The sequence below is a fragment of the Calliphora vicina genome, chromosome 3, assembly GCF_958450345.1.
Source record: "Calliphora vicina chromosome 3, idCalVici1.1, whole genome shotgun sequence".
Classification (NCBI taxonomy): domain Eukaryota; kingdom Metazoa; phylum Arthropoda; class Insecta; order Diptera; family Calliphoridae; genus Calliphora; species Calliphora vicina.
In genome coordinates this window covers 102,544,794-102,557,006 of record NC_088782.1, presented here as the reverse complement: position 1 = coordinate 102,557,006, position 12,213 = coordinate 102,544,794, and the positions used below count along the sequence as shown (strand labels likewise).

The 12,213-nt window shown below is 30.4% G+C and overlaps 1 protein-coding gene across 1 annotated transcript in view; it reads left to right on the top strand.

Annotated features, from left to right (window-relative positions):
• Window positions 1-3,918: 3,918 nt before the first annotated feature.
• LOC135955657 (cubilin homolog) overlaps window positions 3,919-12,213 on the top strand; it is a 29,993-nt gene continuing 21,698 nt past the window's right edge. The window contains exons 1-2 of the mRNA XM_065506016.1: window positions 3,919-3,998; window positions 4,061-4,538. Coding sequence (XP_065362088.1) covers window positions 3,919-3,998; window positions 4,061-4,538 — 558 coding nt within the window. The remainder of the gene's footprint in view (window positions 3,999-4,060; window positions 4,539-12,213) is intronic.

Here is a 12,213-nt window from a genome sequence, read left to right as displayed (position 1 = left end):
CCAGCCAAAAAACACAAAATCATAAAAATCAAAAGAGCTAAGTCCCTAACTGATACTTAAAGCCAACAGATCATATGCCTACTGGCGCTGAGGCACTAATATTTTATTTTTGTATAATTTTGTATTTGAATTATTTTTTTTAATAAAAAAAAAAAAGATAGAAAATGGGACTTGGCACGTTTGCGTACTAAGCTAACGATATAAGCTTTAAATCCCAAAGGGCTGAACCTGAAACTCGCCTCAGCAATGATCGTTGTCGCGCCTAAACATCTAGAGCCGCCGAAACAAATCAACAGCATAACGAACGTATTGAACTTCCAGAGCTGCCGAAACAACTGCTCAGCGTAACGTACGCCTTGAAAGCCAGCAATTGCGAACCTCATAATCAAGATCATTATAGACACCATATCAACGATATGAGCGCCTTGAAAGTCAGCAAATAACGATCAACATAACGATCGCCTTCAGAGGCAGCGATTGCGAATCTCATAAACAACAGGATCAGAGACATCATATCAACGAGATGTGCGCCTTGAAAGTCAGAGGATACGAACATCAACTTCTGCAGCTACCGAAACCACTGTTCAACGTAGCGCCTTGAAATTCAACGATCTAGAACCTCAAATTTAATAGCTTCAGAAACTTCAGATCAGCGTGAAAGTCGCCTTAGAAGACAACGCATACGTGCATTGATATCAAGAGCTACAGAGACAACAGATGAACAGTTAATAAATACAAGTAATCTTTGTTTAGAAACGAATGCAGACTCGCTGCATTTCTTAGTTAAAATACGGATATATAATTCATATATGAAAATGACATCATTCTTAGCTACTAAAGTAATTCGGAACAATTTTATGCCAACATATCGAGTGAAAGGACAAACTTATCATCGATTTTTCCAGTTGCAAATCACATTTCGCGGCAGTATTGGCACAAACCAGCGAAAAAACGACTTTTTTATTTTTTTTTAAATTTGAATGCACATAACTTTTGACTCAGTAGAGCTGTTTGAACAATTCTTTCCTACTATTATTACTACATGTCTTGTTAATTTCAAGAAAATCGGAAAAGAATTGGATTACCAAAAAACCAGACCAAGGTAGGTAAATAAAATAAAATTTTACTTTTCAAATGCGAATAACTCGTAAACTATAAGATAATATATGACTAAAGCAATGTAGATCTCGTCTAGTAGATTCCATATACATATATAAAAATCTTTCAAATCGGATCGCAAACAAAAATTTGGCATCATTTTTAATTTTTGATATACCCGAGGTGCCCCACTTTGGCTTGGCCCCCCTTGGTGTTATAAGCCCAAATTCAAAACTTAATCTTATCACCGCCTCTATGGCCATGGGAAATTTTATTAAAATCGGGCTATTCGTGTGGGGGATCTGCAATTGTGGACGTGGCATGCTGTTAAAGTCAAATATTTTATGTTATTTAATAAAAAAATGTGATTTTTGTAAATTTGATCAGAAGTAAATTATCATTACTCACAAACAAATATCGATAATTGGATGATTTTTTGATTATATTGGTATGATAATAGTCTTTAAGAACTGTTGTTTTATAAAATTTTTTCTCAGGTACTATATTTTAGTCAAATTTTAATTTCAGTGAAATAAAAGTGGTTAGGGTAAAAAGGGGTTAAACAAATTTTACTTCCAGAAGAAGGGCAAAAGTGTCCTATTTAAGCCCATATACACTTGTTGACCTGTTTTGACCTGTTTGTTAAACACTTTTTTCATTTGAATGAAATTACTCCGAAATTTTTTTCTATTTTTATTTTACCTGTTTATATGACTGACGCAAAGTACAAGTCGTAATTTTGAAGATATTGCGATAAAATTTGGTACATACATTTTATTCGGCTCAAGGATAAATTTCTCCCGAAATTGGACTTTATCGGTCGTAAATGTTTAATTTATATATGTATCTCCACAAATTTTGCTCCAAATAAGTTTTGTATATACTGAATTAATGTCATAATGTAATTACATGATGATCGGTCCATAATTTGTCATAGCTCCCATATAAGGCCCGCTTCCAAAAATCAGTTTAACGAGCATAAATCTCCCAAAAATGTCAACCGAAATAAGTTCCATATAGACGTAAATCACATGACCTAATTTCATGGCGATCGGTCCATAACACCATGCGACAAATAGTAGGGTCAGTAATCGGCGGGGGTTCTGCCGATGATTTTAATTGAGTTTTGTAAGATAACTAACGAAAAAAATTATGAAAAACTGATTTTGCAGGGTTCCACTCAATGAAAACCAAAAATACAATCCTTATTGACTATGTTGTAGCCGGCGTTGAGCTTAACAACATTTCTGAACATAACTTTGCGATATTCGGACATTTAGATGGTTAAAATGCATGAAAAAGGCAAAAAAAAAAATCAAATTTTGCCTATACGATAAATACTAATTTCAAATCGATATATCTCGATTCCTAGACCTGACCCAGCGAAACGCCGGGACACGTATAACTTTTTTTTTACCGCTCTAACATTTCCCATTGGGCAGAACCCCCGCCGATCACTGACCCTATTATTTGTCGCATAGTGTAATTAGTCGTACCTCCCATTAAAGGCCCGCTTCCGACAATCAATTTAACGAGCACAAATTTCATAGAAATATTGATATAAACATAAAATTCAACAAAAATATACTTCAAATGAATATAGATCACACAATCTAATTTCAATGCAATCGGTCCATATAAGATCCGCTTCCGAAAATCACTTTAACGAACATAAATCTCTTAAAAATGTTGGTATAAACATAAAAGTCAACAGAAATAACTTCCATATAGCCATAGATCACACGACCTGATATCATGACGATCGGTCCATAATTAGTCAAAGCTCCCATTTAAGGCCCGCTTAAAAAAATCACTTTAACGAAAATAAATTATAGTGTAGGGTATTATATGGTCGTACTTGACCGAACATACTTTCTTACTTGTTTTTATCAGCTTATAACTTTTTTTGTAAGTAAAACTGATACAAAAAATCGCATTTTCATACTAAATGCTATAAAAAATTAAAAGTTCAAATTTAGCTTTAAATTTCTTAACAACTGATGAACCGGTTTTAATGAAATTAAAACTGGAGAAAAACTCAAGAAAATATCTGTCCATCAAAAAAAAATTCTAAAATATCTCTATATGTTTAGAAGTTACAAAATTTTGGTCGATGAAAAACGATTCTGAGCCACTGTGCGCCGTTTAAAATTGACATGATTTTGCAATGCGGCTAGAAGTCCTGTTTTCTGCATATTTTTCCCGATGGTTCCACTTCTGCGATTTGGCCAAATTTCAATACCTAACATTCCTGATAAACAAAGAATATTTATGGAAAATTCACCAGCCTATGTCATTCCCTCGAGGCCCTATCGTGGCAACAACAGATGGACGGCCATAGCTAGATCGTCTTAGCATTTTATAAGGACCCAGAATATTTCGATATGATAAAAATAGTAGAATTATAAACTCAATATACAGTGCACTCGCGAAAATATGAACACCCTAATTGGCTACTCTAATATATGAATTTAGTGCACAAGCTTTAAAATATAAACAGCTTATTTTTGTTTTTTTAACGGATTTTATCTATCTTGCACTTAGAACTGCATAAAGATAAAATATAATTTAAAGAAGGGCGTTGCCGAAATTAAATTTTGTGGAAAATCCATTATAATTACGTCCCCAAAATTTACTTGTTGGACTCAACAAACAGAATTGTTTAGTATTGAAGTAAATTTCAAAGTGTTAAGAAGTTTAAATATTTAAATAAAAAGTATTACAAATAAAGTATCATGTTTGTACTAAAATTTAAATAATTAAAATACAAAATATCCCTTACAAAAATATCCTTTAAACATAAATATTTATGGTGCTAAAATGTGTTGTATAAAACTAGTGTCAATATTAACAATAATTATATTATTCTTTACACCCTCACTTTATGGATTAGTTAACTCGTAAGCTATTTTGGAATATTTTCGTTGGGAATATTCAAATTAATGTGAAACTTTAATTTTAGCCCCAAAATAATCACTAAAGATGGCCATTTAATTTTTGAATCCGGCTTAGATCGCAACATAACATTTTTGCTTAAGGGAAAGTCTCGTTTAAATATCAATGATGAGTATGATATTATCGATTTGTTGCTGCAGTCTAAAAGGGGGCGTCTCACGCCGGCGTTATCTTCACAAACCGAATGGACAGAGGAGGAAGATGCTATACTGAAGCAGCTAATGGCTGATGCGACCTCTTTAAAGACTCGTGTTTTTGGTCCCACTGGTCTGGAGTTTCGTTATCGCATGCTACAGAATCGTACCAGAAATGCTAATCAGCTGCTGAGACGCTATAAAATTCGTATGCAAATAGTGGAGACCAGAGTGCAATTGTTGTACGATACTTTGGAAACGGATAATTGTAAAAGTAATCCATGCCAAAATGGTGGTTCTTGTTTGAATATTTTTGGTAGATTTGTTTGCAAGTGTCCAAAGAATTTTGAGGTAAGTGAGGAGTTTAACTATTTTATTTGTAGGTTTTCTTATAAAATTTTAAAAATTTCTTATAAAATCATATATTTTTTGTTGAAATACGTATGTGTCTGTAGTGCAAAAAATATTCTAAATAATTATTTAATTACCAAGATTAGTATTAATTTTGAGAGGTTAGTACATTAGGTCAGAAAAACTTTTGAAACGTTATTTTCGCAAAAAGAAAATATTTGTTCAAAAATATTATTATATGTACCTATTATTTAAGTATTTTTATGAAAAATGGTGAAATTTTATGAAATGGTTATTGCTTCGTATTCTAGTGTAACGATGTGTGTACACTGAACCAAATTTTTTATGAAAATATCCGGTAATGTTTTTATTCAATACCAAACATATTTGTGCACATTTGTTTTGGTCAGTGCAAAGATAACAAAACGTGTGTGCAAAGAACATTACACTATGCCTATTTTTTATGTAAAATTCAACTTTAGGGCAAAAATTCTCACTTCCTCTTTGCGCATTTGAAATTTCATTCAAATCGGCGTAAGGGTTTAGAAGTTACAGATTTATTTCCCTCTTTTTTTATTCTTATACCACTGTGCGTAAATGTTCTTAAGACCTAAATGTTCTTAAGTCAATGGCATCACTATTATTGCCATTCTTTGTTTTCAAACAACGAAATTCCTAAAACGGGGAAAATGTGTTCCAAAAACTGAGTTTTTTAATAAAAAGTGCACAGTTTGACGTTATTTACAGTGTGATAGTAAAAACGTTTTGTATGTACATAAAAAGCACATAGGGCTATGCAACAATGAAAAGTTTTTGAGGATCGGTGATACGCTATTTTAGAATTTTTTACTCAAACCTAAAATTTTGTTTCAAAATTGGCCAAGTCTGGATAGAGCTGGGGGAACAATGTCCGCTTAAGTGAGACAACTTTAACTGTATACGTTTTTGCATTAAGTTCTCTTTCCAGATCATAAAAAATTGTATATAGTCACGAAGAAAATTTTGTTTCTATAAAAGAAAAAATATGGTGACTTTTTTGGGAAAAAAACTTAAAAAACAAACTCTTACAACGAGTTAACATAAGAGTTAATTGTCATCAGGTTAGTTTTATTTTCTTTAGAATTTTATAGCAAATATACTTCATATTTAAAAAAAATTTCGATCTTCCGTAGGCCCCCCATATGTAAAATACGAAAAAAAGATCGAGCAAAATTAAAAAATATAAAAAAATTAAACCTAAATATCTCTTGAACTAAATAAGATAACCACATATATAAATTTTAGCTCATTCGGATCATAAATGGATTTTTGGCGTTTTTTTTTAAATGTGAGACTTTGAGGGTGCACCTACTGATCCCCATTCCGAACACCTCAGCCGAGTAAATAATACAGCACAACATAGAAGTGTGGACTTGATCATACTATTTTAATAAAAAAATCTTTGTGTTAGCGTCAAAAAATAGTAAAATCGAAAATTGTTAAGGTACAAAGTGGTATTTAGGTGCTATTTAGAGTGACTAGATACGTTCAGAATGCATTCATATGATCACAAGAGTTATTCAATTTTACCGTAGCTACAACTTTTCTAAATATTATTAGAGAAAAATAATAAAAAAAAATTTTTCTTCATATATTTTTTTCAAAAAGTGCACGAAAAAGCTATTTATTGGGAAAAAATTTTAACAAGTTTTGTTTGGCGGACTCTTAGCTATATTATTGTCACATAAAGTTAAGCGGTATCACCAAATCTTAATTAGCTGATGGCCAAAAACAGATGACACCATTTTTTGAGGGCCCTTTGATTTTCAGAATTTTTGGGGAGCCATAAAAAAAATTGGTCACCAAAATGGACAAACTGAGTATTGGGTTTTACTAACCTTTGGTAGTAGAGTCGAACCTATACTGTCATGATCGTGTGTTTTTTGCACTGTTGCACTGTGTTATTAGCAATATATTTAAAGGAAATAGCATAACATTTTTAAAAAATATCAACTGTTTTGGAAGCTGTTAATACCAAACGCTTCTGATAAACAAAGCAAACAGCCTTCCCTTTTGTTAGTTTTTATACGACTGAGTAAAAACTCAGTTGGCAAGGGCACACAGTGCTTTGTTTTCATATAAGCAATGGACAAAAATAGAAGGAGTTATCGCAGACGAATAAAAATTAGTAGGATATTACCTTTTGGTAAGATTAAGAAAAAATATAATTTTTTAAAAAATCCGTGCAAGGATACGGGTACCTCCCATATATCCTGAACATATAATTTTGAATAAAATTTACAGTTATACTCCTAACGTTTTAAAATTTGGTTATACTCATTTTAATAAAGTTATTGATGTTTTTGAAAATTTTTATTACAATCGCGGCAAGGATTCGGGTGGCTGCCATACATCGTTTTCCTTAAAAAACCTAGAAACCTGAATAAAATCATTAATTTTCAGAAAGTATTGTTCTCTTATAATATTAGATGTAAAATTATGAAAATGTCATCGGAAGGATATTCATAATTCCGATACATCAAGATCCCAATATCCTGTATAACATCTAATTTTTTTTTACAAATTCTTAAAAATCGATTACTATTTTGGAACCAAGCTTTAATTTAGTTATTATCATTTCAATTCTAGCAAGGATTTACATAGCTGCTATATATCCTTTTTTTCAAAATTTGTACCAAGTTAAACAAATTAACATCATTCCCTACAAACTTGTATAAATAGGTACACAATTTATTTAAAATTAGGCTATTGAATATTAGGCATTGCATCCCACAAACCCTTTAAAACACTAAAATTAATCAAGATTTTTATTACAATTTTGTCTAATTTATTATAAGTTTTTTTAATATTTTTAATTATACATATGTAAGTATTATTTGTTTACCATTGTTTCAGGTGTAAAAATTAAAAGTTTATAATTATAAATAGCAAAATCTTTATATAAGCTAATATTAATAATATTATTGTTATTATTATTACAACACAAAGAATAAATAAATTAATATATTCATCAGTCACTTCAGAACGAAAACCTCCATCATATTCGGTTTCTGAATCAAAAATATGAGCATATTTTACGATATCTTCACAGGCTCTTGCATTTTTATTTCTGATTATTTGTCTACTTGATGACAAAATCGGATCATTAAGTTCATTAAGTCCTGGTTATTATTTTTCCTTGAGTTTTTTCTAGTGTGTGCAAAACGTGCTTTAAAGTAGTAAACTTCAAAAACTTCATTATGAGTCTAATCTATATATATAAAAGAGTAACGTTACTGACTGACTGACTGACTGATTCATCATCGCACAGCCCAAACGGCTGAAGCTAGAATCACGAAATTTTAACTGTGGGTTCCTCCCTCCCCAAAACGATCCGATAAGAAGGGATTTTTGGAAATTCGAACGTTTAAGGGGTAAAAAAGGGTAAAAACGGGTAAATTCGGTAACCTTATATCTTCAAAACTAATAAACATACAAAAAAACTTAAAATAGCATGTTACTCCATTTAAAAAATAAGCCGACAGGTGTTTCGTACTTTTTGGAAATTCGAAATTTTTAGGGGAGAAAACGGGTAAAAACTGTATTTTGGTACTTTTTTTGCACCCTATGTATCTTTTAAACCAATAAACATAGAAACAAATTTTAAATCGTATTCTTTAACTAACAAAAAATAAAAAATATAAGTTTGGTACTTTTTGGAAATTCGAACCTTTAAGGGATAAAAATTGTGTTAATTTTTGGTACTTTTTCATAAAATATATTTTTCTATAATTTGACATAGACATTCGAACCTTTAAGGGATAAAAATTGTGTTAATTTTTGGTACTTTTTCATAAAATATATTTTTCTATAATTTGACATAGACATACGAATATTTTATTATGAGCTCCCACCACGTTACAGAAATTTATTTGAATGAAATTGTACCACCTCAATGGGGATAAAAAAGGTACCAAAAAGGGGATAAAATCGGGAAGCCAATTTTGATAATTTTTTTAACGTTGGTTCCTGGATTCATACAAAAATTAACTAACAGGGTGTTATTTGGAACTCGAGTACCAAGGTGTATATTGAGCCAAATCAGGGTAAACAGTTTGGTACTTTTTTTAAAACATATTTATTCTTGGGCACATTAACACAGATTTTAATATTTTGATACATGCCTGTAGCATAAACAATTTTGGCAAAATGGAATATTTTTAAATTTCAAACTTGAGGGGTGTTCAAGTAAGAAAAGGGAAATTGGTACTTTTCTCATAATGGTACTTTTTTAAAATTTAAATTATTTCAGTTATCGACATTAAAGTTAGCTGATATGTATTTGAGTGAAGTTAGTGTTAGGAATAGGGGATCATATTTAGGTACCAAAATGTGTGAACTGTACTATAGGTACTTTTTTGTTCATCTAATGGTACTTTTTTGATATTTCTATAATAATGGACTTAGAAACATGAAATTAAACATATATGGTCCTAAGTGAGTGAGAATTCTAGGGGGAGACTTTTTGGTACTTTTTCTTTATTGGAATGGTACTTTTTGTAATTTCTTCACCAATGAACCTAGAAACATGAAATAAAGCTTATATATAAACCGAGTGATTGGGAAACCACAAGTGTGGGTTTTTTGGTACTTTTTCTATATTCTAATGGTACTTTTTTGAATTTTCTATAACTATGGACTTAGAAACATGAAATTAAGCATATATGGTCATAAGTGAGTGAGTATTCTAGGGGGAGACTTTTTGGTACTTTTTTCTTTATTCTAATGGTACTTTTTGAATTTTCTATAACTATGGACTTAGAAACATGAAATTAAGCATATATGGTCCTAAGTAAGTGATAATTCTAGGGGGAGACTTTTTGGTACTTTTTCTTTATTTGATTGGTACTTTTTGTAATTTCTTCACCAATGAACCTAGAAACATGAAATAAAGCTTATATGGAACCGAGTGAGTGGGAAACCACAAGTGTGGGCTTTTTGGTCCTTTTTCTATATTCTAATGGTACTTTTTTGAATTTTCTTTAACAATGGACTTAGAGACATGAAATTAAGCATATATGGTCCTAAGTGAGTGAGAATTCTAGGGGGAGACTTTTTGGTACTTTTTCTTTATTCGAATGGTACTTTTTGAAATTTCTTCACCAATGAACCTAAAAACATGAAATTAAGATCGGAGTGAGTGGGAATCTACAAGTGACTGCTTTTTGGTACTTTTTCTATATTCGAATGGTACTTTTTGAATTTTCTGTAATAATGGACATAGAAATATAATGTTAAGCATATATGGTCCTAAGTGAGTGAGAATTCTAGGGGGAGACTTTTTGGTATTTTTTGTTTATTCTAATAGTACTTTTTTGAATTTTCTTTAACAATGGACGTAGAAACATGAAATTAAAAATATATGGTCCTAAGTAAGTGAGAATTCTATGGGGAGACTTTGTGGTACTTTTTCTTTATTCGATTGGTACTTTTTGTAATTTCTTCACCAATGAACCTAGAAACATGAAATAAAGCTTATATGGAACCGAGTGAGTGGGAAACTACAAGTGGGTGCTTTTTGGTACTTTTTCTATATTCTAATGGTACTTTTTGAATTTTCTATAATATAATGGACCTAGAAATATGAAATTAAGCGTATATGGTCCTAAGTGATTGAAAATTCAAGCGGATACTTCATGGTACTTTTTGTTTATTCTAATGATACTTTTTTTAATTTTCTATAGCAATTGACTTAAAAACATGAAATTAAGCATACATGGTCCTAAGTGAGTTAGAATTCTAGGGGAGACTTTTTGGTACTTTTTCTTTATTCGAATGGTACTTTTTGAATTTTCTATAACATTGGACTTAGAAACACGAAATTAAACATATATGGTCCTAAGTATGTGAGAAGTCTAGGGGGAGACTTTTTGGTACTTATTCTTTATTCAAATGGTACTTTTTGTAATTTCTTCACCAATGAACCTAGAAACATTAAAAAAAGGTTATACGGACCCGAGTGGGTGAGCAACTACAAGTGGGTGCTTTTTTGTACTTTTTCTATATTCGAATGGTACCTTTTGTAATTTCTACACCAATACCTAAAGCCATGAAATTAAGCTTATATGGACCCGAGTGAGTGGGAAACCACAAGTGGGGGATTTTTGGTACTTTTTATATATTTTAATGGTACTTTTTTGAATTTCCTATAATAATGGACCTAGAGTTTCTAAAAAATCGAAGAATTTCAAAACCGCGGTTTCGGTTTTAAAAAATTAAAAACCGATCGGTTTCGGTTTTATGATAATTTATTAAATCTTAAGTATTATAGAAACAAAATTAGTTGATAATATAGGAAATGATATACAAATCTAAAATTCAAACTTGACGGGTTATGGTTTAGTGAATGCGAATTTAAAAGTGATAATCAATGGTACTATTTCCTTATTGCAATGGTACTTTTTGAATATTTTATAATAATAAACCTAAAAATTTAAAATTAGGAACACATTTAGCATTTTCTATAATAATGGACCCAGAAATATGAAATTAGACATTTACAATTAGATTCACAAAGTGAGACTTGATAGTACTATTTCTTTCTTCTAATTGGGGTGGCGAAGCGCACCGGGTCAGCTAGTATAATATAATATAATAGTGAAATATTGTATCGATTTTCTAAATTCGGTAGGACGGATGGACGGACATTTTGAAATGTTCATAGATGATAGTTCAGCTGTAATATTAGAAACTGGATTATACTTTACGTGCTCGTAATATCAGCAGAAGCTGATATTACTATCTCAGCCTAAGGATGTGTAGGTTATATAAAATTATTGAGTCACTTACATTTATTGTAAAAATGTATTATTTATGGGTGCCAACAAAAACAAATTTTTTTAAAGTTCTAGTCAAAACGGACAAATAATGATTTCAGATTATAATAAATAAGAGATAGGCATTAGATAAAATTAAAGAAAAATTAAAATAGATTAACATGTTTTTTTGCAAAATTAAATCAAACTTTTGTATTTTTTTGGATTTCACCCAAAAAAATTTATAATTTCAAGAACCAAATAAAGAACTATTAATACACTTTATGTCATTAAACTACTATTATCAAATAATGCAATATTTCTTAGTTATTTAAAAGAAAAATCGGTATTATTTTATAAAAAACCAAAAATCTGGAGCTATTTCCCGAAACCATCAAATTGAAAATTTCCGAAATGTGAATTTAGACATTTAAACAAAAACTAAATTTTAATAGTTTTCATACGAAAGGACAACCAATGATTACATTTTCTTAAAGATAATATCTTAAGCTATTCTAAGGTAAAACATAATAAAAATCGATTAACACGTATTTTACTAATATTCCAAAAAAGTTTTGGAATTTCAGGCTTACAATAAAAAAAATGTTAATTATTAAAAATTGCGCAGATTAAACAGTTAACTCTTTTTTGATAAAGGCGGTAATGTCCCTTAACTTCATATTCATATTGTTTCATTTGCAGCCAATAGTAAGATATCTTTTAAAACAACCTTTTAACAATTATTTTAGTTAACCTTAAAAAAAATATATTTTTCTCAATAAAATTTATGTTAAAAATGTACTAACTTTAGCGACCTCTAGTGACGACAAAAATAGATATTTATAAAAAATCTTTATTACACGATTGAGTTATTTAGTTAT